Source organism: Lepeophtheirus salmonis, chromosome 10 (genome assembly GCF_016086655.4).
Source record: "Lepeophtheirus salmonis chromosome 10, UVic_Lsal_1.4, whole genome shotgun sequence".
NCBI lineage: Eukaryota > Metazoa > Arthropoda > Copepoda > Siphonostomatoida > Caligidae > Lepeophtheirus > Lepeophtheirus salmonis.
This window is the reverse complement of record NC_052140.2, coordinates 20084385-20111801: the sequence shown is the minus strand read 5'-3', so window position 1 is coordinate 20111801 and position 27417 is coordinate 20084385. Positions and strand designations below refer to the sequence as shown.

The 27417-nt window shown below is 32.6% G+C and overlaps 3 protein-coding genes and 1 long non-coding RNA gene across 9 annotated transcripts; 3 read left to right on the top strand and 1 right to left on the bottom strand.

Moving 5' to 3' along the window:
- The first annotated feature begins 135 nt into the window (after positions 1-135).
- LOC121125088 (uncharacterized) lies at positions 136-6139 on the top strand. 6 transcript variants are annotated; one of them, XM_071891298.1, is made up of 6 exons: positions 136-347; positions 399-620; positions 2551-2696; positions 4031-4100; positions 4608-4884; positions 4946-6139. In XM_071891298.1, exons 5-6 carry the CDS (start codon positions 4867-4869, stop codon positions 5972-5974), a joined length of 1047 nt encoding a protein of 348 aa, XP_071747399.1. In that variant the 5' UTR covers positions 136-347; positions 399-620; positions 2551-2696; positions 4031-4100; positions 4608-4866; the 3' UTR covers positions 5975-6139. The 6 variants fall into 6 exon arrangements, with proteins under 6 accessions (XP_071747399.1, XP_071747398.1, XP_071747397.1 ...); XM_071891297.1 differs by having other exon boundaries at positions 3552-4100; XM_071891296.1 differs by having other exon boundaries at positions 2551-3379; positions 3451-4100.
- Positions 6140-9563: 3424 nt separating this feature from the next.
- LOC139904674 (uncharacterized) lies at positions 9564-10989 on the top strand. Its single transcript, XM_040720182.2, has 2 exons — positions 9564-9717; positions 9776-10989. Exons 1-2 carry the CDS (start codon positions 9700-9702, stop codon positions 10802-10804), a joined length of 1047 nt encoding a protein of 348 aa, XP_040576116.1. The 5' UTR covers positions 9564-9699; the 3' UTR covers positions 10805-10989.
- A 6843-nt stretch (positions 10990-17832) lies between these two features.
- LOC121125399 (uncharacterized) lies at positions 17833-19139 on the top strand. The gene is made up of 2 exons (XM_040720594.2): positions 17833-17916; positions 17979-19139. The coding sequence occupies exons 1-2, from the start codon at positions 17899-17901 to the stop codon at positions 18999-19001; spliced, it is 1041 nt and encodes a 346-aa protein (XP_040576528.1). The 5' UTR covers positions 17833-17898; the 3' UTR covers positions 19002-19139.
- A 5348-nt stretch (positions 19140-24487) lies between these two features.
- LOC121125628 (uncharacterized) lies at positions 24488-24824 on the bottom strand. Its single transcript, XR_005866707.2, has 2 exons — positions 24736-24824; positions 24488-24664 (listed from the first exon to the last, which is right to left on the bottom strand). It is a non-coding gene; the product is annotated as an uncharacterized lncRNA (long non-coding RNA).
- Between the last annotated feature and the right edge of the window lie 2593 nt (positions 24825-27417).

Sequence of the window (27417 nt, the reverse complement as noted above, 5' to 3'; positions counted from 1 at the left end):
TTAATACGGTTAAGAACATTTATGAAGAAAATATAACTTAAAAACAATAATTAACATTCAATATATGAAATAATTATTCATCCCTCCCTTGCCCTCTTCCACATATATAACATATAAAACCGGTAGATTTGATAAGCAGGCTAACACGCGACTGAAAGAAGAGAGGATCTCGACCCAGTTCTCATAAATAATTATCTATCAACAACATTGTTCATTCAAAACGGTTGAATTACCCTCAGTTGTCCGTCAATGAAATCCTCGAGTCCTGTCGTCTGTATTATAGAGCCCACAGTTCGGGTGAACTATAGAATGCAGATAACGTTCGTGATGTCTGCGCCAGCCTTTAGGTAAGCCCGTGTTGTCGATGGCATAGCCATCAGCCAATCTTCGTTTTTTAGTTATATTCTGAGTGCGTCCCTAATTTTCTGCATTCATAAAAAAGATGGAAGGATGACTCCGTGCGATCCTTGCAGAAAGAGTAAAGCCTCTCCGTTTCATCTTTTTTCGACTTGTTGGTGAAGACTATTGACGTAGCGAGGCGATATCTTAAGCCATCTCTCTCTTGAATCGGTGAATGGATTTCTCATGACCGATCTCCATCAATTATCAACAATTAATTGGTAATATCCTTTCATTTTGATCTATTAAAATATCATGGTTATTATGTTTGTATGAGTAATATTATAACTCTGGGAATTTGAACATATTAATGTGCATGAAAATACTTATATTTTAGTATTTTAATTAAAGTAGTCAAGAACTAGACCATTAATATGTATATTACACAGTGGATCACTCATCAACATACAAATACATTCCAGAAAAAAAAGGAATTTATCTTTGAGCACAGAATCCAAAAAGAATCTTTATTTTTTCTCAGTCATCTGAATTCTGAAATATCTGGGATTTTATTAATTTATGACTGTTATCGTTCAAAGTCATTGTTTACACTTGAAACAATCCTCAAATTAAAAGTAGGATGTAAAATTTGTTTTTTATTGATTCTGTATCTGGTTCTATTGCAATTTCTAGGCTGATAAATGATCGAAAACGACAATCTTCTTTTTCACTCTTATAACTTATTCATAATACATAGTGATGACGAATATCATAGCTTATATTTTAGAAAAATTCAAAGTAAAATTTATAAAAAAATAAGATATATTTAAAAACTATATATCTCCAAGGATTTTGATTCCATTTAGTATTTTTTAAGTGATCCCATTTTGAAATAATAAAATTATCTACTCATCGTGAATGGATCGCTTTATTGTTTCGACCCAAGTAACTCATTCTAAAGGAAGGAGTCCACTCTATTCTCTTATGAAGTATGGTAGTTTTCCTCCCATGAATTCTCCTCCCGTTGTACCTTGCAGAATTCGAATCCGAATTTGAACATCTCTAGAGATCGATGATCAAGTGGGAAATATATTCCTTCGATCCCCTCGATCTTCCTTTTAAAGGACATGACGTCATGAAATGAGTATTGAAATCAGAAAAAATATCATGGTAATGTTGATTAAATTGCTGGTGCATCCCCCATAAAAAATGTGAATATTTAAAAAATACAAAATGGAACAAAATTCCTTGGAGGTGCATATTTTATATTATTCTATGATATAAGCTATGATATTCCTCATCACAATGTGTCATCAATAAGTAAAGAGGTCTAAAGAACAGTATTGTTATTCATCCTTTTTCAGCCTAAAATAGCGAGTTCAGAACAAGAAGTAGACTCAATAAAAACACTTTTATATATTTTTTATTAAGCCTACTTTTAATTTGGGGATTGTTTTAAGAGTAAAAAATGTTATAACCTCGGAAACTATCACTGTCATATTATTTCTTCACTATTTCTAAAATAAAATACATATTATTAAAATCTACATAGTATCTTATTCGATACTGTGTTATAATATGACTTAGTAATATTTGATTAAAAGGGTAGTTATGATAAGATTTCTATAAAGAAATAGCAAAAATTTATTCATCGAAATAATAAAATGGCCAATATATATATATATATATATATATATATATTATACAAACGACGAGGGAGAAATTGTATTCCTGTTCTTCTGGAAACGGAGCATATGTATAGAATAGCTGATTACTTTCTGTATTTATGAAAAAGTATAAATTATGAATTAGTTTAGACGTATCAAGGGAGAAGAGGGACCCCACAGCTGACAACTAAATACAGAGGGTACTTTTGTGTTAGCAAGATAAAGCCGTACTAATTGTTGGATAAGCATATTGTACAATTTCCTTTTTACAAGTTATAAATGGTACAAAATCCCCACTTGTACACGTGATATATATCACGGCGTAACCTCACTAACACAAAAATTTATACTTTATTTTATTGTCAGATGTCAATGTTTGTGTTTTTGTCCTCTTACTCAGTGCTCTGAATGTTGATTGGTTGAATTATTATTTGCTTATTTTAAAGGGGTGGATAATTCCCAACAATCATTATTGAATAATAGTTTCACAGTTAAGAAGAAATAACATAATTGGTAACTAATTTTTGGCCTTTATTTTTTGTAGGAAAAGTTCCCGGATGTAATGAAAGTTAAAAACACAACAACCCTCTTACCATTCCAAACTCAAAGCAATGTTATCAAAAACATGACTTTAACCCACTGTTAGTGAATTGGGATACATATACTGCTACATAATTCTTTGGATTCTAGGTGATTTCATTTTTATTATATTAATTCCTTGTCTTTTCATTCCTAGTAATTTCATTCTCAGTTAATTAATTCCCTGTAAAATGCATCCCTCAGACATTTAATTCCCAATTTGAAGATGGATATTTAGTGACGTCATACGGTTTATGTTTCTAAAGAACTTGTGTAGTGTATAGCTGTAAAGGGAGGCCTGGGCAGTCAGTAGTCCCCACTGGAAATGAGGGATGAGTCATCGATGACTAGTGATCGACGGGAGACGGATATGAACGATTTATGGTGTTTATATCTTACGAAATAGAAGAAGAAGACTAAGATTTTTCCAAGATATAAATTGCATTTAAGGATTGGGATTCCATTCTTTCTCACTATTTAGATTTATCATGGTGTCATTTATTGTCAATAAATAATTCATATCCGTCTCTCATCGACTATTCATCACTAGTCGACTGCACAGTACTCCCTCTACAGCCCATACAAAAACTAATCTTTGTTTAGAAACATACGCTGTATGACTTTTACTGGTCACGAATTCTTTGAATTTATATTTTATCGTCAATACTTTTTAGTATTCTCCTAAAACATTTAATTTGATTATCTTTGCTCTATACGAAATGGAAAAATCTCTCATAGTTGCTCACAGTTAATACTGAAAATAAGTTGCTCTATTTCAAAACATTCTTAAAAATGTAAGGATTACCATGTTGGTTTTTGGGTTTTTTTTTAGCATACCGGCAAGTCATATTTTCTATAACTCTAGGAGCATATCTTTATCACCGTAAATATTGATTCATAATGGATTAATGCACCTTGAGACACTTCTGTGTGCATTCAATGTCTAATAAATACCTCATACTATAGGTGTCTAACATGTAAATAAACTAATCAGCCAATGACAAACTTAACTGGATACGTGATGCAAAAAATGACAAGAAAGATTTGGAAGTTTTCGCGTAATTCAGACAATTTGGAGATAGTTTTGAAGTTGAGGAGCATAGGAGTCATGACGTAGCTATGAGAGGAATTGAATAAACCGAAGTCCCACTCCATATCGAACAAGAAAACAGGCAGGAATGACTCCATTTTCCATCCTCAATTCTACTCTTAGTCAACCAGGGACTTATGCTTATAACTCTTAACAAATACTTATTGTTACTCTACTTCATTTATGAGAACACACACTCGTAGTTAGTGATGTTTCAGTCCTTATTTATTTGATCTAGTCATATTAGTCCTTGGTGCCGGTCCTTAAGATGGTCGGTCCTTCCGATCGTCAATATTACACCCGAATAAAAATATATTGTATGACGTTAAAGAAGACCAAACTTGTTAAGTTTTAGGTCCTATATCCAGGAATGAACTACACCGGATCGAGACTGAACTGAACGGGACTGCAGTTTTCAGTCCTAAGTAATAAACTACACAGCATTTTTTCGGGATTACTGTTTATAATACTTAATAATTATATAATAATTTTTAAAGAATACTGATAACAGCTTTGAAAAAAAAAAGAAAAAACAAACAGTCTTATGATAGCCTAGCACAAAAATCCTTAGAATTTTCAACAATAATTTTAAATCTTTTGTTTTACAGTACAAAGAACAGAAATATATAAATTAATCTTAGTAACACATTATATTTAGACTCTTAAGGTTGCCAGAAATAACAAAACTTGCACGCTAAAAAAATCCCAGGATTTACAACCTTAGTTGTACATTTATCACAAAATCACGATCAGTAACAGCAACATTAATGAACAATCGAAATACGAGGGTACTTTTTTCTGTTTCGATTTGTTTGATTACAATATTTATGACTTAAGTTACAAAAGATCTTTAAAAAAATAATCTAAAATTAAATATGTTTAAGTTAAATGGAATTTAATTTTGAACCATTCTGTAATTTATTACTCACAAGTACATACCCATGTTACTAATCAAGATGACCCTTTCTACTTATTAAACGGAACATTCATCGTCCACGTATTCATTGGGTTATTTTCAAGGAAAATGTATAGGAAAAAAAAAACCCGGCAAGCTAATCTAATATACCTTTTCGGCATTGTTTGTCTGGAGTATTAAAAGTATATATAAGCATTTATTGAACATAATTATCCATCAGTTATTTGAAGCAGTGTGATAAGAAGTACATTGTCACAGGCTCAACTAAACACAATATGGCATTTCAATTTAAGGTAATTAAATTGAACAAAATGAAGTTAAAAGATGATCTAATATTATAATATCTCTTTTCAGTATATTTGTTTAATCGCTTTGATCGGATCCACCGCTGCTGCCGGTGGGCCAAGAGCAAGAACTCTTTCGGTGAACCGTGATGGAAGATCCCTTCTCAACACATTCCCCTTCAATGATGGAGCTCGTGGAACTGCCCGTGCTGCTCATGCTGACCACCATGAACATGATCACGCTCATGCTGAACACCCAGCTGCCTCTGACAACAGATTGGCCCGTCAAGGAGGTGGTGATGATGTCCCACTTGACATTGGATCCATTGCCGCTGCTGGTGAGCGTTGTATTGACAAGGTCGTCATGGTAGAAGAAACTGAATACGATGATCACATTGAATGTCACCACAGCTACTCTGAGAGATGTCACACCACCTACACCACCGACTTTGAACCTCAACAAGAGGAAGAGTGCGAAGAAAACTTCAAGAAAAGTTGTTTCATCGAATACAAGAAGGTTGCTGTTGATGAGACCGTCAAGTTTTGTCACACTCCCTTGGTCTGCGAAGGTGAAGGACCTGAAGAATGTAAGACTGTCTACGAATCCGAGTGTGAAACCAAGTACCACGAACACGATGTTGAGGATGATGTTGTCAACTGTGAGACCATCCAAGAAGAGAAGTGCGAGGATGTCACCCAAGGTTACACCACTGAGCAAAAATGTACGAAATGGCCCAAACAAGTCTGTACAAATGAAAAGAAGAACGTCAAGAAATACAGTCCCCAAACTGAATGTAAGAAGGTCCCCAGACAATTGTGTGGTCCCTCCGGCTGTGTTCCCCAACCTGGACCCGAAGAGTGCTTTGACAAGAAGGAAACCATCGTCCAAGAAGTCCCAGAGGAGAACTGTAACTTGGAACCCCAAAAGTCCTGCAAACAAGTCACCAAATTGGTTCCCAGCCTCAAACCTGTTGAGGAGTGCGTTGATATACCCAAAGAAGTCTGCTCTCGTTCCAGAAAGAACCCCAGAAAGGTTCAAAAGCCCGTTGTCAAGAAATGGTGCTACGTTCCTTCTGCTGCTTCTGGTTTGGCTGCTTAATTTTTCTTCCGAAATTTCTTCACGTTGATCATAAAACATTTTGATAAGCCCTAGTCAAATTCAAACTGCCACTTAGATATCAAATTTATTCATTGTCTCTCCAAAATTTCCATCTGATGTAATTGTCTTTTACTGATTTTTGGATAAATAAATGTTACAAATTTACTTTCTAACTCGGAAGGATACTCAAGTTATTCCATATTTATTTTGTACCATTGTAGTAGAAGGTCGTTATTTAGTGAAAATAAGCAAATTCAATTTTAGTTGAACTTTTCTAATTTAAAATTGGCTTGAAACTATATCGATTATGAGTGAAGGTGTACAATGTACATAGCTTGACGGTCAAAAACCCTTTTCATGCTATATGTAATACAATTAATTCTTACATAATTATTCTATACGTATCTTTTGAAAGAAGACTTATTTATCATTGCAAGTAAATCGCTCAGTAATAATTCTCGGGGGCAGGATTTAGAATGATATATTGTTTCCACTTAATTTATATTCAATGTTTAATCTCCAGGAGAAATATAGTATTCAACAGAAGTTGCCATTTAATGATACTTTCCACTTTGTATGATGTCACCATCAAGGACCTTTGAATTAGTTTTTAATGATGCTCCAATTAATTTGTCTAAAGAATTACTAAAGTCAATTCTGAATTTTTTTTGATTAAAATCTCTAAATCCAAAGATCTGTGCCCTCTGTCGATGGAATGCTTTGATTAGTTTTAGAAGAGTAATGACTATGACAACAATTTTGTTTGAATTTATTGAGATACTGGATTGAGAAATATTTTGGATATCTCTTGGACTTTTTATCTTCAAATAAAAATAAAGTTCATTTATTTTAAGTATGAATTTATTAGATCCAATATTTATGGATGTTGCTAACCAGTGAAAGTTTATATTAAATAGACATTTAACATTACACGTTACTGCTAAATAAACTTAAAGAAAATCGACTCCATCAAATGGCAATGCAAGCATGACTTTTTGTGCCACACTCATATTTTGATTCAAATGAACAAATATAAAGGTACATAACCAAGGGTCAACTGTAAACTTCCACAACAAATTTTGTTCAAATAAATTTGCCTTGATTCCATGATTTATACTTGAAATCAGGATGATAAAATAATGATGATTCAATAGTTGAACTGTTTTGTAATTTTGTAGTGTTGCCTTAAGGCGGTCGTAAAGAATTTGATATTATATTTTTTGGACGGTATGTTAGAGCCAAAATACAATTTAAAAAAAAGTTACATTGATCCATTGTGATGTCATTAAAGGTATTACTCCCTTTTTAATTAACAGTTATTTAGTTCTATTTAATATTATTAATTAATAGTAAAATATAATTGTGTAAACATGAATATTTTTGCAAGATACCATGTACAATTTTCTAACTACTCCATCTATCGACATTTTTTGAAACAAATCAAAGTACGTTCATAGAATGAAAAGACCGAAAAAAGTTGGACGCCACACTTAAAATACTTTTCCAATCAAAAAAATATAACAAAATAGTTGTTTGTCACAAATGTCATCCGCATCATTTGGGGTAATGGGAAGTGCTGTAGCTCCCCCCTTCCAAAATTAAAATTAATTGCTTTTTTGCTAGAAAATTTAATATATAAAATATTAAATTCAAGAAAATTATTTTTTTGTGAACAACTGTGTATTTTATAATTTTTTTTTCAAAAGTTTTATATTTGAAATTTAATTTTTAAGTAAACAGCTGTGTATTTATGAAAGAAAAATTCAAAAAAAATTAAAGTATGATATTTAATTTTTTATAGATTAGTTTAGGAATATTTGCATTATTTTTCTACAAAATCTAATTTTTTGAATAAATAGCTGTAGATTATTGATTTTTTTCCCCCAAAATTTGATATTTAAAGTTTTATTTTTGAAGTTTTTGCCAAAAAAATTAATATATTATGAATAACTGGGGATTTTTGAATTTTTTCCAAAAAAATTAATTTTTGAGAATGTCTATGGATTTTTCAACTGTTTTTTTTTCAAATAATTTAATCTTTTCTGAATTGCTTTTTGAAAAAAAAAATCCTATAAATAACATTTTTGGATATAAATTTCAATATGAAATTTAAAGAAAAAATCAAAAATCCACAACTGTTCAAAAAAATTAATTTTTTCAAAATGTTTTTGAAAAAAAATTGGAAAAATGAAATTTAAAATATGAAAAAAAAAAATTCTAAAATCCATAACTGTTCAAAAAAAAATTGTTTTTTTGAAATAAACTTCAAAAACCCATGGCATAGTTTTACGAATGTCTGAAAGTTAGGCACATGGTCAGGGGCGTTTACAGGATTACATATATATATTTTTTTTGTTGTTGGGGGGGGGGAGGAAGAGGCTTGGTTTGAAAAAAAAACATTACATTTTTTGAAAATAAATTTCAAATATCCATAGCCATTCGCAAAAAAAAAAAAATTAATTTTTGAAAATAATTGAATTTGAAGTTTTTTCAAAAAAATTCAAAAATACACAACTGTTCAAAAGAAAAAAAAATGAACAATTGTTGCAAAATACAGGGGTTAATCGCTTATCATAGTTTTTGAGTACTAGAAAAAAATTGCTGTAGCTCATTGACAACGCACTCGGGAGTACATAGTTATTCACTCGAATTCAATGTGTGTTCGCACCCAGACGATTCCTTGAGGAAAGAATATAATTTATATATGAAATATATAATTTTTTAAAAATATGCACCTCCAAGGAATTTTGTTCCATTTTGTATTTTTTAAATATTCACATTTTTTATGGGGGATGCACCAGCAATTTAATCAACATTACCATGATATTTTTTCTGATTTCAATACTCATTTCATGACGTCATGTCCTTTAAAAGGAAGATCGAGGGGATCGAAGGAATATATTTCCTACTTGATCATCGATCTCTAGAGATGTTCAAATTCGGATTCGAATTCTGCAAGGTACAACGGGAGGAGAATTCATGGGAGGAAAACTACCATACTTCATAAGAGAATAGAGTGGACTCCTTCCTTTAGAATGAGTTACTTGGGTCGAAACAATAAAGCGATCCATTGTCGATGAGTAGATAATTTTATTATTTCAAAATGGGATCACTTAAAAAATACTAAATGGAATAAAAATCCTTGGAGATACATATTTTTTAAACACCTTGTAAACTGAATTCCAAAGAGTTTAAAATTGCATTAAGCGGGAACCTCCTTAATGCATCTACTCCTCCTTAAAATCAAAATATACTTAACCTAGCTAAATGATAATTGTAAATTCTCAAACTATTGTGTAGCCATCGTCCCTGATATATGAGGAAAGTAGGATAAAATGAGATTTCTCCACTAAATACCATGTGTAAGTAAATTATATTACATTTAAAATAATCAACAACTATTAAAATCACATTTATAATAATTTTATAAACGATAAAACAACAACATACTTAAAAAAAATGAACCCTTCCTTTTTTGAAAATAGATGCTAAAAATAGAATAATTATTATTCAAAGTATGAATAAAGGTTGAGTTAATACAAAAGATGAAGATTTGCTGTATGTGCCGGCAAGCTTCGATGATATCACAATAAAAAAATAGTTACTTCTTTAGTACAGTATTCTAAATAAGGTTACCTATATAAACAGATGTTTAATTCCTAGATGGCATCAGTCTAAGTTTGTGATTAGCAGTGTGCGTTGACACAGGCTAAATTGGATTCAAAATGGCATCTCAATTCAAGGTAATTCTCCTCTGAAAACGAAATAAAAAGGGATCTAATATTCTAATTTCATTTTTAGTGTATTTGTTTAATTGCTTTGATTGGATCTTCTGCTGCTGCCGGAGGACCAAGATCAAGAATTCATTTAGCCAATCGTGATGGAAGATCCCTTCTCAACACATTCCCCTTCAATGATGGAGCTCGTGGAACTGCCCGTGCTGCTCATGCTGACCACCATGAACATGATCACGCTCATGCTGAACACCCAGCTGCCTCTGACAACAGATTGGCCCGTCAAGGAGGTGGTGATGATGTCCCACTTGACATTGGATCCATTGCCGCTGCTGGTGAGCGTTGTATTGACAAGGTCGTCATGGTAGAAGAAACCGAATACGATGATCACATTGAATGTCACCACAGCTACTCCGAGAGATGTCACACCACCTACACCACCGACTTTGAACCTCAACAAGAGGAAGAGTGCGAAGAAAACTTCAAAAAGAGTTGCTTCATCGAATACAAGAAGGTTGCTGTTGATGAGACTGTCAAGTTCTGTCACACTCCCTTGGTTTGCGAAGGTGAAGGACCTGAAGAATGTAAGACTGTCTACGAATCCGAGTGTGAAACCAAGTACCACGAACACGATGTTGAGGATGATGTTGTCAACTGTGAGACCATCCAAGAGGAGAAGTGTGAGGACGTCACCCAAGGTTACACCACTGAGCAAAAATGTACCAAATGGCCCAAACAAGTATGCACCAATGAAAAGAAGAACGTCAAGAAATACAGTCCCCAAACTGAATGTAAGAAGGTCCCCAGACAATTGTGTGGTCCCTCCGGCTGTGTTCCCCAACCCGGACCCGAAGAGTGCTTTGACAAGAAGGAAACCATCGTCCAAGAAGTCCCAGAGGAGAACTGTAACTTGGAACCCCAAAAGTCCTGCAAACAAGTCACCAAATTGGTTCCCAGCCTCAAACCTGTTGAGGAGTGCGTTGATGTACCCAAAGAAGTTTGCTCTCGCTCCAGAAAGAACCCCAGAAAGGTCCAAAAGCCCGTTGTCAAGAAATGGTGCTACGTTCCATCTGCTGCTTCTGGTTTGGCTGCTTAATTTTTCTTACAAAAATGTCTTTATCACTCATGAGAAAACCAAACCAACATTTTTATAAGCCCTAGTCAAATTCAATCTGCCACTCATATACAATTATTTTCCATCTTCTTAACCGTTTTATATGAAACAACTCAATTGTAAGATATATTTCGATAAATAAAGAAAATATCTTCAGTATTAATGTATGACATTAGTTAATCATCGTTATTAATAGATATAAAAATCAATATACGTCATAAAAGTCATGGTAACATAAGGGGTGAACGAAGTACAAGTATTTAAAATTAAATCAAATGGCAATTTGATAGTTTGTTCCAAAACAGGAATATAAAAATCTATGTAAAGACAAACGTACTTATTCAAAACGAACCATCAACTAAAATATTTTTTCCACAATGTGGTTATTTTAAGTTTACATAAAACAATAACGTTGGAGAAAAAACATTAAATATTTAATATAGACGCTGATATTTTAAAATGAATTTTGTTTGTGTTTATTAGTGAGTGGTCCTTTTACGAAAATCCTCCCAACAAATTATTTTTTTTTCTCAAACTACTAATATTATTTTCTCATTCTTGAGGAGGGAACACATCATATTAATTTGTTAGTATTATTGTATTGAGTAGTTACGTGGGAGTGTGTACATCTGGAACGGAGAGTAACAATGATAATTTCTATGGGAGTTATCTTCAATTTTATTATAGAAAAAGTACTGTACTACGGCTAGCTAATGATATATAATGATTAAAGGTAAAAAAACCAAGCATGATTCAAATTCCAGTAGAAGAATTGTTAATTACATTTATAGTCATTCGACATAATGGATTATTATTAGTAACAAGCATAATATAAGGGAGTGGTAGTGATTTACACTTGGTTATGATCCAGGATGTGTCGGAAGAAAATTCGGCTGTTTGACTGTTAGTTATGACACCACGTTTGAGTACCTCCCTAAATTCTCTCAGTCGTTTGCTCCACAATAGCCAAACGCTTCTTCTTCTGATATATTCTAGAAGAGAACAAATTGTAAGGCACTGTTCTTTCCTTAAAATAACCATTCAATGTGTTTGAAAGTAATAAATATTACATTTTTTGATTTAAAAATTCAAAGGGAACATCATTTTTAACCAAAAATAAAGAATAACGACGTATAAATCTGATAAATAGATATACTAGCAATGGGTTACTCCGCGTTGCTCGGGCCAAGGTGGGAGTGGGATATACATTGACAATGATCAATATTATTTCTTCTGAATGATTATACCCCTTGGGGACGAGTGGCCATTATAATATATGTCTTACTAGCAAAAGGATATCCAGCGTTGCTCGGGTCAAAAAGTTAGATGGGAATCACATTGACAATGGTCAAAATTATTGGAAAAATATGTAGAAAATACTTCTGTATACTACATATAAAAATTGAAATAAGAATGTTTCGTTGTTGTCGAGAAAGATACGGATAATTATCTTACTATGACGATAAAGATGAAGCAGGAAATTGACTATAATTTATACTAACTAATCTATAGCATTCCGCTTAAGAAAGGTAAACCCCAAAGTCTTATCATGGTCCCCCCCCCCCAAATAAGAAAATGTTATATGCTTCAAATAACATACTAACATGTATGCATCAAAAAATTTATCTAGATGATAAATCCATCTTTTATTTATGTGGAAAAATTGACAAATCCAAATTATCGAAGAAAATTTCAAATAACTTATTTCCAATAACTTTACAAATGAAAGTAGCAAATAACATTTATTGGCATTGTAAAGAAAAACACAAGCACACAAACATTTTTTTGTAATTACAATGAAATGTTTAGGAAATTGGAAATACTATATTGTACTGAAAGAAACTAAAATTTTATGTAAAAAAGTATTGTTTTTTTGCATTTTTTCATAAAAATTAAAAATTGACGCTTGATGAAAAAAAAATTGAAACAAATACAAAAATTATTCAGAAGAGGACAGGTATTTCAGTTAAACATTAATTTTTTTATCTCGAATTTATATCAATACGAATTTCCAGAAATATTCCTACAAACTTTATTTAATTACAAATTCAATATTTCATTGCAAGTTCATTTTTTTATACTTGAAAAAAAAAAAAAAGAAGATATTGCAATTTTCACCAATTTCCTTTTTTCCCATTACTTTTTTGATTTTGAATAAATTAAGAAAACATCAACCATCCGTGTTGTGTTTTTTTTTTGAGACGCCAGTCACTTTTTAGTTTATAACTCAATCACTAACCGGGCCGTGCAAAATTATTTACCGATGATGTAAATATACTTTTAAGAAGTTTGGTAGCAACCAATTTGATTGTTTCGTATTGTTACTGTTAAAATAAACAAAAATCCTTCCTGTGAGAGCGTAACAACTTCCACACGTGAGACCATGCCCAATCAGGAAACAAAGAGGATCGAAATTGCATCCCTCCTCCGAGCGGGAGTGCCTCATAACAACATTAAGGAACAGGTTGGGGCCTCGTTGAAGACAATTTACAACGTTTGCAAGCCCTTGGAGGCTGGGGGTGATCTCAAGCATTCCCCTGGGGCTGGCAGGAAGCCCACTGTCTCAACAAGGCAAGTAAAGGCAGTGTTCAAGAGGACTCCCAACAGGTGCATTGCCGACATTGCCAGAAAGATGGGAACGTCGAGATCAACTGTTTCAAGGGCATTGAAAAGGGCTGGAGGAAAGTCCCTGAGGCGTACTGAACGCCCTCTGCTAACTGAACGTCAGCGACAAGTCAGACTTGAGCGTGCCAGAAAATCTTAAATGATATCAAGAGCTCATCTGGACACATCATCATTTTTTCAGATGAGAAAACTTTTACGGTCGATCCTGTTTTCAACAGGCAAAATGACCGTGTTGGGAGCTTTGGAGATGTGCAAGATAAGCACCGCTATGTGGCAACAACAAAGCACCCTGCTTCGGTGATGATGTTGGGTCTCGTGGCCTCCAACGGGAAGGCCATGAAGCCAAGGTCCTTCCGTGGATCAAATCCATAGTCGGCAACTCTCCTTGGGGTTTTCAACAAGATGGAGCACCCGCCCACGCTTCCAAAAAAGCTCAAGAGTGACTCAAGGACAACATGAACTTTTGGCCCAAGGACTACTGGCCCCCTCAGAGCCCAGATATGAACCCACTAGACTTATCTATCTAGGCGCACGTGGAGACCAAGGTCTGCAAAAAACGATACAAGAACATAAATGTCTTAAAGGCTGCTGTCAACAAAGCCTGGGCCTCCATGGACGTCGATTACATCCAGCAAGTCTGTGGCAGCTTCAGACGTCGCCTGACCAGTGTCATTGAGTCAAATGGTGGCTACATTGATTAAATTTGATCACAAACTATTTTATCATTCTAAAAATGTATGAATAATTGTTTCTCATGTCATTCGAAATGTCATTATTGTCGGCGATATGTTCTGAACAAAATCGGTAAATAATTCTGCACGGCCCGGTATCAAGAATCTTCTGGAGCTACAAAAAACAGTTTAGTGTTTCGGCTATAGAATAGGCTCCCTTATATGACCCCCCCAATCGGCCTCCCATGTTAGCTGACCAAGTTCAAAAGAGGGACATATGCAAAAAGTCCGCACTTTAGATCCAACTGTGTGTGCACATATCAAGGACATACTAACTCTATTTTACATATTCAATATACAGATTACGGCGAAATATCCATAAATCAAAATGGGGGTAAGGCGAAATTTACTAAGACGAAATGGTTACATGGTATGCATGTTATTATTTTACCTTCATTTCTGTATTTTGGAACTTCTAAAAGTCCTACGGCTGATTTTATTCCTTCAATAAACACCTAAAATGAAACCGGTTTTTTTGTTATTTCTCCTTTCTTTTATAAATTTTCCCGGAATTTCAGCTTTATTATCTATATAAAAAGTAGACAAGGAGGGAAAATTGCCCTAAGGAAAAATGCTTTTCACCGTTATTTGAACAGTTTTTTTTCTTCAAATTCAAGACTTGTTGGAATACCATGACAACGAATATGAAAAAAAAACAAAAAAACAATACTATGGAGAACATATGAACCGTTCAAGCACTTTACGTTTTGTTCAACCACTTGGAGATGATTCAGTTTAGACAATCCACTACAATATAATATTAAAGTACGCGTATGTTTGTCCTCTCATAAAAACGCATAACCAAGGTATTTATTTCAAAAATAGAGAGAGATACAGCCCTTAGACATTGAATAAAAGTGGTTCAGAATTCTGAGTTACGTACTTAAGCCTATCTTTCATTCTGTTAAAACCAGATTCCTGAGCTCTGGAGGCCAAGTTTGTTTGTTCGCTAATAAGTTGATTTTTTCAAAAGACAAGATCGATTCCCGTTCTCAAAGTTTTTTTAAAGTTATGGGTTGTATATTCGAAAATGCACCAAAAAATTAAAAATCCAAAAAACGAAAAAGGGATAACGTACATATTTTAATACAAATTAAAAAGGGGAATTAGGGAGAGCATTAGCAAGTTTGTCATGGTATATATTAATAAAATAATTCGAAATAAAGTGTATAGTTCGGGTACATACTTATCTTTTATATTATAAATGTACATCCAATTTCAAAAGGAGAAATTAATAAAATAACACTAATGATACGAACTTTCTCATCATCATTGAAGATACATCCAGTATTTATAAATAAAAACAACTTCAAATGATTATTGGAATAAAACCAAACATCACTTTTGTAAAAAAAAACATCTTATCAAAACTTGAGCTGTGAGGATTTATTTTTAATATACCTCTTTTATATGTAAAGGTCATTCCTTTTCAGAATAAAAAGATTATACTACTCTTCTAAGAATATTGATTAAGAAACCCCTAGATAAAGTATAAATACATTTTCCATCATAATTTTCTCTTGATGTTTATATTTCATTTTTAGAAAAGTCATAGCCTGTTGAAATCAGGACCAAGGTAATGTTCTCTCCTAAAACCAGTCATAATTTAAGTTTATACCAAATATAATTTGGACATTTCTGTTTTTCCAAACCCTACGAAGCTGCACCTATACAAACTTCGATATTAGTAACAAAATTACTCTGAACACATCAAATATTTAGATTGTAACTATCATCAAATGGTCTTTCAAAGACTGATAGATGATTAATGGTATAAGAATTTAGTGGGAATGGTCGTCAGAGCAACACAAATCAAGGATAATTTCAACAAATCATGGGGTTGTTATTTGAAATTTAGCTCAAAATTAGTATTATTCCAAAGTATTGTGAGGGGTTCGTGAATATTTGGATCTTATATATTTACAATGAGGTATTAATCTAACTTTTACTCCGGAATTCGATAAGGATTTCTTTCCTTCAGAAAAACTTGTAACAAATAGCAAGGGTTATACAATATATGTAAAGTCAACCCGTGTAAAGGAAACTGCTATTTTTCAGATGAAAAGTTGACTTTATCCGGATTTTTCTTATATCCGGAGTAAATTAAACAATTACGATTTTTTGTTTATAAATTATAAATATGTGGTTTTGAAAAACCAGTTTAGAAGATGAAAAGTGATTGATTTAATCCAGTTTTAGACAAATTATCGAGGATTTTTTGCTTATCATTGAGCAAAAGGGCTTTTCGAGAGATACTAATGATATGTATCCAAATTCATTGAAAAGCAACGTGAAATCAATTTAAAATTTAACAAAGTTTACTTTATGCGGGTTTTTTAAAAAATTGTATTTCGTATAAGCCAAGTATTTTATATATTAAAAAATTCCTATTTGAAAGAGTTATAAGCATATATGTTGTCCGGTATCCCGGTATCACTGCACATTGTACCTGTTCAAATTTTACCTTTTTTTAACCTTTTAATATTTAACTTTTTCCCGTTCTCCAAGGTCTGTAGAAACTAAATATACAAGTCAGTTGGATTTTGAACCGCGGCTATGCCTTGAAAATATGGCATATCGTATAGCATTGATATGGGTGTCAAATCAAAACTAATAACTAGGACTTTAATTTTTATAAATATATAATTAATCCTTTATTTGTGCCCAGAGTAATTTTAATTTTAGCCCATATATGAAAAATGCTTGTTTTTTTATAATTTTTCCATGTCTTTTTAGGTATTCTTCTAAGTTATTATTATTTTGACGTATATGTATATAAAAATAGAATACAATATAATAAAATGGTATATTCTATAATTGAATTTCAAAGTTTCAAGGCATACTGAAAAATATTGGTGATCAAATGTATATTCAAAAGAATAGGAAGAATTTTTTAAATATCCGGTTATATAATATCCTATTTCACTAACGGATAGTAATAGTAGAAAACATCTTTCAGAGAACGAAAATATCCTTGTCTAAGTTTGATTATTCATAAACCTTCTGCGGACGCCCCTGATTATTCATAAAATACTCTGCAATTTGAGATATTATTTGAACATTTTGTGTGGCAATATAAACTTGTTTCAGGTTAGCAAAAGAAGAAAATTAAGGTAGTAATATTAAGTTATTTTCACATTCTACAAATCAAATAAATGTACAAAAAATCTGCAAAGAAATCAATGTGTGAAAAACAAAAAACAGATTGTATTAATGTCATGAACTAAGCCTCCAAAAAAGTATCAAAGATTTCAATAATCATATTATTATTTTGTGTTTTTAGAACCATTATCTGAATTGATTAAATTAAAAATTAGGATTATATATAAATATTTATCCAAAAGGATCATTAATATAGACTTGTAAATAAATTCATTCACCTTCAGGTGACATTCTTTTGACAATCCAAGAATTGAGATTCAAATAAATATAGGATTACTCATAAGATTCTACGTATGTGATTATACAAAATGGCCCAGCCTTAATATGAAATGGATGCCAAAAGACCAATGTATTCTACGTAATCATTGGGGTATTCCAAATTCAATAATGGACTAATTTGTGAGTTAAACCGGCATGCTAATGTTTTATAGATATTTGTAATAATCTGTCTGGATTACTTCAAGTATATATAAGCATCAATTGAATATGATAATTCATCAGTTATTGGAAGCAGTGTGATAATAAAAGAGCTTATCACAGGCTAAAATTTGACTAAAAATGACATCTCAATTTAAGGTAATTTTTCACAAAAAAAAGTTTCAAGAAATTCAAATTCAAAATTCATTTTATAATTTCAGTACATTTGTTTCATTGCTTTAATCGGCTCCACTATCGCTATCGGAGGGCCAAGAGCACGAACACTTTCTTTTACCCGTGATGCAAGATCACTCCTCAACACCTTCCCCTTTAACTTTGAAGAAACTGGAACTACTAATACCGCTCAACATGAAGATCACGAAAATGTTAATGCTGAGCACCCAGCTGCCTCTGACAACAGACTAGCCCGTCAAGGAGGTGGTGAGGATGTCCCACTTGACATTGGATCCATTGCCGCTGCTGGTGAGCGTTGTATCGACAAGGTTGTCATGGTAGAGGAAACCGAATACGAAGATCACATTGAATGCCACCACAGCTACTCTGAGAGATGTCACACAACCTACATCACCGACTTTGAACCTCAACAAGAGGAAGAGTGCGAAGAAAACTTCAAGAAAAGTTGTTTCATCGAATACAAGAATGTTGCTTTTGATGAGACCGTCAAGTTCTGTCACACTCCCTTGGTTTGCGAAGGTGAAGGACCTGAAGAATGTAAGACTGTCTACGAATCCGAGTGTGAAACCAAGTACCACGAGCACGATGTTGAGGATGACGTTGTCAACTGTGAGACCATCCAAGAAGAGAAGTGTGAGGACGTCACCCAAGGTTACACCACTGAGCAAAAATGTACCAAATGGCCCAAACAAGTCTGTACAAATGAAAAGAAGAACGTCAAGAAATACAGTCCCCAAACTGAATGTAACAAGGTTCCCAGACAATTGTGTGGTCCTTCCGGCTGTGTTCCCCAGCCTGGACCCGAAGAGTGTTTCGACAAGAAAGAAACCATCGTCCAAGAAGTCCCAGAGGAAAGTTGTAACTTGGAACCCCAAAAGTCCTGTAAACAAGTCACGAAATTGGTTCCAATCCTCAAACCTGTTGAGGAGTGTGTTGATATACCCAAAGAAGTCTGCTCCCGTTCCAGAAAGAACCCCAGAAAGGTCCGAAAGCCCGTTGTCAAGAAATGGTGCTACGTTCCTTCTGCTGCTTCTGGTTTGGATGCTTAATTTCAATACATTAATGAGAATGATATCAACATTTTGATACATCCTAGTCAAGTTCAAAATGTTAGTATTGTATTCGATCTCTTTCCATGGTTTACATGTGATACATTTGTTATTTTGTGAATAAAATAATACAGCAAATTTTCCTTGTTACTTATTATTTATTTAATAATTGCTGACTTAGGGCGGCAAATATTGATAAATATTCAAATTATTATGTTGGTGAATTATTTTGACACATTCACTAATAAAAATGGACTTCTACACAAAGTATTGAATTGAGTAATATTGGGTCAATTACATATTCCCAAAAGTATCAAACTTATCAATAACTTAAGTAACAAGTATTAATAAGACGATTCTAGTAAAAATTCCGGATTCCAAAGACGATCCTTTTCTTTGATAATTTAAATAATTGTTAAAAATAACATTTTGCTAAGTTTTTGGTAATTTTTTCACTTAAATATCCAAAAATTATAAGTATACAATTTGATTTTTTTTTTTTTTTCAAAAACCCCCAATTGTTCTCAAAAGTTAAATTTGTAATATAAAAATTTTTAGAAAAAAAAAATCAAATATTAAATTTTGTTGATAAAAGTTTCAAAAATGCATAGGTATTTAAAAAAAAAAAAAAATCGGTAAAAAGTGAAAAATTAGATTAAATTACAAATATTAATTTTTAGAAAAAAAATTGACAAATGAAATATCTTTAAAAAAAAATTGAAAAATTAAATAAATTTTCACATATTCAATTTTTAGAAAAAAATTCAAAAATCCGCAGCTGTTCTCAAAAGTTTTTGTTTTTGAAATTTTTTTCAAAAATTACATATTTATCTTTAAATCTTTAAACAAATTAGTAGCCATTATTGACTGTCTAACCGACGCAACGAGATAATACGACCAGAGTCCATCAACATTTATTACTTACAAGTACATATTACAAATAATGAAAACAAGGATTGTTTTTAACACATTTTTAAACGAAATAAGTCAAATCTAAAACATAATTTACTACCGAAGGTACTTCAAAGTTCTCAAGTATTAATAAGTGCTACTTTTTAAAGAACGGATCAGTACTTGTGTTTCATGAGTATGTATTTAATTATAGGACTCAAGGACACATAAGTACATATACCAATGTATTTGGAGCATTTCTGAAACATAAGTAACATAATCGGGTATGTAGAACAGGGCTTATCAACCAGTGTGTTGCAAAGGCAGCGATAGTAGCAAATGCCAGCTGCTGATTTAGGATGACCTTCACAAAATTTGTCGTACGGAAACTCTGGCCTCGCTTGAATCATTTCCCAAGCTTTTTATTGTATTGTAGGATGGTATATGTTCCCCAAATAATGGGAAATAATTCCATTTTTTTACTGGAAATAATATTTCAAGTCACTATAAAATACTGGGTGTTAACTCTCAAACAGTAATATTTAAACAGCATGTATTTTTTCGTTTTAACTTTCTTTATTTAATCAAAAAATTTACCATGTCACTACGTTACACGAGTGTTATATATCTTCTTTATTTTAACTCGAAACAAAATTTCATACAGATTCACACTTTCAATGACGCTCAAGATGTTTTTTGTGTACATTAAATATGTTCTAAGTGTTGTAGTCTACCACTGGAGAATCTGAAAGTATGTTTTGTTCGTGTCAGCAACATTTCAGATGAAGGTCTTGTGAGTATTGGCATGATTAAAAGGAACAAGACTTAACTCTGTGTGTTTATTCGCTATACAAATTTATCTTTAGACTTGGTGTTATAGGAAGTGGCAAAAAGAGGTGCACCTAGTTGTTCATACGTTAATCTCAGTATGAAAAGATACAGTTGTTTTTATTTATTCAGTATATAAAAAAGAATGTATACCAGTCTTTCAATTTGGATGTGGAAAAGTGATAAATCTGCTTTTTTTGTGGGATTGACTCAAGTGTTAATCAATCTATCGATGCAATCAAAAATAAATTAATAAGGTGATCTGAAAAATAGTTTAAGCATCGTTTATTTTTCCCAACATTTAAATTACCAGATATATTTTATAGCGACGGTCTTAAAAGAACAAACTATTTTGCCATGTATCCTGAAACAACCGAACACATTATTTGGGTGCGTCCTTCATTGTTTCAAGAAATTAACAATATTATTGAAATTCGATTTGAAGAAGATTTTCTCACTTTTGTCCCGAATAATTAAGCTTTCACAGTATTGATGCATATATATTGCACCCAACATTGTTTGAATGTTTTTTTTCTCTCAATTGTTTCATTACTATTTTTTTTTTTTTTTTTTTTTGGCTAAAAACCTTTTTTAACGAGTCCGAACACTTTGAATTTTAAACTTCAACCAGATATAAATTAATAATTAAGAATATCATTTCAATAAAATTAAATCTATAAATAAATTTGTGTCCAAGCTTTGTAACCACCATTAGTGAAATGATGGCTTCCAGACGGCTGCAGAAGGCCTCGCGTCACTGCAGTAGTAGCCCTTTATCATGTAGTCCCAGTGCTGGCTGGCAGTCAATTTAAGGGACTCGGTGTTTGGATAACGGACATTGGAGGATTTCACTCGACATATACCCAAAAGGCTTAGTCAAGGGTGTTGGCATCAGAGATGTAGAGGGGCCAAAAGTTTCAATAAAGAGTCCGAAAGAGTCTTTCAATGGAAGAGATGGCTTTCTTTCATTGTGGGTGTCAAAAGTAGCCTTTCTGCCCTCACAGGCTCTTTGCACCCCCTTTTTTGGTAGTTGTCTGGACATTCTATTATGAAACCCCAAGATCTCTTGTAAGAACCCTCATGGACTTGAGGAGCTTGGCCTGGGCTTTTTTTAACTCTTTCTAGTCCAGTTTGGTCATTTTAACCGGCCCTTCTTCCTCTACAACGCCGCGGAGTTGCTGATGGCGTAGACGGTAGTCCTGGAGACGTTTAACTCCTTGGAGTACAAGAATGGAAATTCGTCAATCACGTTCAAATGTCATTTTCTCGACTTGGGCGTAAGCTAGGGAGCTCATATTTCTTTTGTTTTAATATATCAAAATATGAATTAATTTCAAGCGCTCAAGCTTAGCTAATTATTGAATTAGTGTTCCGATTTCTATGTTCTACCTGGTACAGAGTGCATAAACGCTCCTGACAAAATGTTTAAGAGTAATTCAATTTCTCTTTTATAAGTAATAGCGGGTCAAACTTTTACTCTTGCTAAGAAAAATTCATCTTCTTATCATATGTTTATATACATAGATTATTTTCTACTGTGAATGATAGCAGAGCAGGAAGAAAAATGAAAAAGAATCTCAGACCCCTTTAGGCGATAATGACTAAAAAAGGGCATTCTCAAGATTGTATATCTAAAGACTGTTTACAATTGGAATAAGGTCATCAACACTTTGAGCTATTTTCTGAGTCAAATTGGACATAATGGGAAAAAAATAAAATGAGAAATGCCGACGAGAACGCCAGATGAAAGAGTTAAATAAAGTCGGACCAACCATCTCAATGTGTCTAGCTAAAGAAATGAAGGTCAGTCAGTTGACAATTAGGAAAGCTGTGAATGAATACATTGCCCTAAAGAGCTACCAGACATTTTAGAACAGCATCATCGGTATAGGACAGGATTAAAAAAGGGCGGAAAATCTTTTAAGTCAAATAATTGGCCTTCCTCGTTCACTGACTGCTATACTATTTCTGGTAGAGCGTTGTCGAGAAGGAGTCCAGTTCTACTCCTCCTTCAAATTTGGATTAACTCAAAGAAGACACTACCTATTTTTGGGGCATGGTTCCTGAGGGATAAATCAAAGAGTCCGGTAGTAGTTTCTGACCTTTAATAGAGGCAGATATCACAACAGGAAGAGGTCATATTTATTTAAAAAAATGTACAATTTAAATTACTTTGCTTTATTTTCAACTAGTGAGAATATCTGGCCTTGCTCGTCGATAAATACAAACAAAAAAAATTGGTTTATTAATATATACAATAGTGATGGGATAATTAATCGGAATGGGTGAATGGTTTTTTTTTTCTGAAGTCGGCATCGGGAAAATAATGTTTAATTTGCGATTCATAATCTTACTTATTACGGTATTTAACTGTTTATTACTTTTCTAAATTATGAAAAGAAAAAAAAATGATTTTTTTCTTTTTACTAAAAAATTTAATAAAACCGTAAATAACTATTTAATTTAAAATATTTTTTCAAAAAATCGAATATTTATTGATCATGTGGAAGCCCCTGATAGCAATATGGTATTGTTAACTATTATTTCAAATATTAAAAAATTAGAATCGGTATTGGGAATTTTTACAAAAATTGCATCGTAATCAGCATCGAATTTTTTTCAATTTTTTTTTGGAACCACTAATATACAGTCAAATCTGTATTTAAGAAAATACACTTATAATTAACGTTCTCTCAGGTACTGTTTTTTAATACATAAAATATTTCGTATGGACGAAACATGAAATAATTTTTTTTTTTTTGTATGAAATTCATAAAAGTTGAGAAGAAGAATTCCCCGAAGGATTTGTCCTTTTTCTATAGGTTCAAATCCTAAGTTGGCGCCCATATTTTTTTGTTCTGTATGTTTCTCTATTAATTCATTTCATATTGCTTTTCAATCAATGTGGATACATAGGATAAATCCCTCCAAAAAACACTTTTGCTGAAAGATAAGCTAAAAATCCTATATGATATGTTCAAAAAGGATCTAATCAAAGACGGATTGCCTCGAAATAGGGAGTTTCAAAATTACTTATTTACATATATAAGTATTCAAAAATTACGTTTTTTTTTAAAACATACTTTGGGTAAAAAAAATCCGGATATAGTCAACTTTTCATATGAAGAGTAGCAGTTCCCTTTATCTGGGTTTGACCGTATATGTACTCCTCTGATCTATTTCAATGGTTCTAGGTTATTTTGCCTCGAATATTTTCACCGTTGGTAATTTTGCCTATAGAAGATTTTGCCGCATGATATATTCGTTGTCTTTTTATTTGTTTTATATTACTGGTTCGAGTATTAATTATTTCACTACAATGTTTCATTTTTCTTCTTAACCTAGTTATGTCATTAATCTGAACGAGAAACAAAAGTTAAGTTCGAACCAATAATATAAAAACTTAAAAAGGTGGCAAATATGTCATGCGGCAAAATTACGAGTGTCAAAATGTTATGGACTGAGCAATAGCTACATACACACACTCTATGCTACATTGTTATTTCTTTGATCAAGTAGGAACACTTGAAAATGAGGTATCATCAACCATCCAGACAGACAAACTCTGTTTTATTAATATTGATAAGCTTTTTAAACTTATAAAGGACTTTTTTAAACATCGCTTGCTTATTTGGAAACATGTAGATTTTGCTAGTAATGCAGACGTACCCCGTATATGTACAATGCACGTGAGCAAAATTGTTACACTTGACAGAAGAAACCTAAAAAAGCAGATAATTTGAGAAAAATATGTTGGACAACTCTCATACTTTTTTTAATTTATTCACCAAACTATTCATTATATTTTCTATGTCAAATATGATCCTCCAGGAGCAAACATAGTCTCTACTCGAGGGCTGAAGGGCTTGTAGACATTGACAAAATAGTTTTCTAGTATGTCCGTTCCCTCACTGTTCAAAGTAGCTTTGATGTTGTCCACATTCCTGTAAGGAGTAAACCAGGTTAACAATCTATTGATGCTGATCTGAAATCTTGGAAATTATCTACTACACACTTTTGGGTATCCTTGGTCTTGTGGCTCGGGGCACCATCCTGTTGCCACAGATAGGAGATCCCAACATAATTAGCATCAATTCAATCCTCAAGATCAACTATCCATTGTCTTTTGGCCTTCTCAATAGTTTGATTTAAAAAAAATGTTAATGGAGGTTTTGAGAGTCTCTTGCATGAAATTCCTACCAAAGTTTATACTTTTTTGAGTGTAACAATTTTGCACGCATGCACTGTTTATATTGTCGTATATGAATTTGGGGGCAAGAAATAAAAATGATCTCCTCGTGATTCATCAGAGTTTAGTCTGCAGCTCTCACAGCAAAATTCCTACACCCCTTCTCAAAAATTAGTTCCATCGTCCATATCTACAGAGTACCAGGCCCTTAGATTACAAAGCCATCCTATAAGGAAAAATATTCTTTGAAAAGTACAATAAACAAAAGTTGAGTCAAAAGTCATCAAATTAACAACTTTGTAGAGTACAGGTCATGCAACCAAAGACCACACCTCTGTTTATGTTAACTTAATGCAAATCATTAAAGCCCTTCCCATCTAAACAAAATCAATGTCGGATATACACACATTGGTAAGCATATAAAAATAAACAGCAATGTAAAATGTAATGAACTGATTACACGAATAAAAACTCAAGAGCTAAATTGCAATTAGTTTAATTAATTAAACACAGGTTCCTCTTTAAAAATGTCATCATTTTTTGAAAATTACAAAAATTGTTTAACTTTAAAAATATCATTAAATTTTGATAGTTATAATAGATATCATCAAAGGGTATCTTATTTACACTCTCAATCAATATAGCATCCATCATTTGTCCATAATAAGTAGTTCCAGTCTGGTGCAGAACTTTGCACAGCAGTTATTACAAAGATCGTCTTTAGGTAAGTTCAAGCTGTGATGATGGCAGCCTTCAGTTGGTCCTTTGTTTTTGCATCGGACTCAATAATACCAAAGTCAAAGGGTGGAAACCCCCATGCTGTCTGGAAGCCAAGAGTCTTGCTTTTGAAGCTTGTTGTAAAGAACTGTGTCTGAACCACACGTTTTACTTGGTCCTCAAGCCCTGATACGGAGTTATTTCGTACGTATTTAAGTTTAACAAGTGGTGCATCGTGTTCTGGCTGTTGTCAATTCACGAGCATGGCCATTGAAGGTCACCTGATGGTGCCTTTAACTACATCAACCTATTTTTTTGCCTCTTAGGCCTTGATCTGGACCTCGTAGAAGCTTTTGGTTTGCCTATCGGGGTCAACTGGTACACAGTAGAGAGGTTACAGCCTAGCACTTTAGAACTGAAGCTCTGCGTTGCTCCATGTTTTTGGTTGTGATACCCTTATTTCTCGATTGATTTTTATTATTTTTTGTGTACAGTTTCTTAAGACAATTGTTTAAAATAAGTTATAATGGTTAAACCTCGAAATATAACAATTAGGACAAAAGCAGGCCATTTAAAAGAAAATAATTACATTTTAGACGTAGGGGTCTGTATTTTTAAACCATTTTCTAGTAATATTTATTTTTGAAAGCAAATGCACTTTCCTCTCTACTTTAACGCATAATAGCAGCTGACTGTATTTTCAAGAACACTGTAGACTCTAACCTCTAGAATAAAAGCACAGCCTCATTGCTACGCACTCTAAAAAAGGGTGCACCCAGTACGAAATAGATCGAATTTCACTCAAAAGCGATTTTATACTTAACTCATAGAAAAACTTAAAGACTAAGGGGCCTATAATATATATTTATGTACTTGAAAGGAACTAAAAATAAACCTGAGGACTCAAAATTGACTCTATGAAAATATTCAAAGGTTTTTGAGTTGATTTGAACATGTAATCAAAGATTTGAATCTAAACTCGGACTTGCAGGACTTTTAACCAATCTCTGGTACATATGTTAAAATTGTGTTTTATTCCAAATTTAAATTTTATAAAAATAAAAAGGATAACTAATATTTCTTGACCTCTAATTGCAAGTTACATGATTAGAATAGTCATAGGAGTGTAGATAGTTTATGCGTCATTATGCGTTTAAATAATCAATATATTGATGAAATTGAGCAATATAATTAATATTTTGTCAACTACATTTATTTAAAAATGAGGAAACAAAAATATTACTAACACACTTTAAGGAATCATAGTGCAATTTTTATTGTATCTTACAATCTTTTGTTAAAAAAAGAACAGTGAGAAACATGTCAAAAATCCCTTGGTAGAAATAGGCCCACAATTCTTCCAAACAATATACTTAATATTCAAAAATAATGGGATATTGATAATGGCTGAACAATTGAAAATCAACAAATCAACGTTCACAACTCTGAGAAGGGGCAAAGATGCATAAACATCGACAGTTTACAAAAAATACCGCATAAAATTAGTTGTTGGGGAGGTAACGTAGTGAAATCCTTATAAAGAATATTAAACTAATTTAAAATGAAAACAATAAACAGCTTCAAACAAGTAAAATTCTTGAAACAATATATGTATAAAATTATTTTGACTAATATAAGGAACTGTTACACATTGAATTTAATTTAATAAATGAAAAAAAAAAAAAAAAACCAAGCTATTAAAGAATTGACCCCTCCTTTTTCAAAAAATAAACTTCAAAAATAGGATGATAAATGATAATCCAATATATTATGAATAACGGATGCACAAAA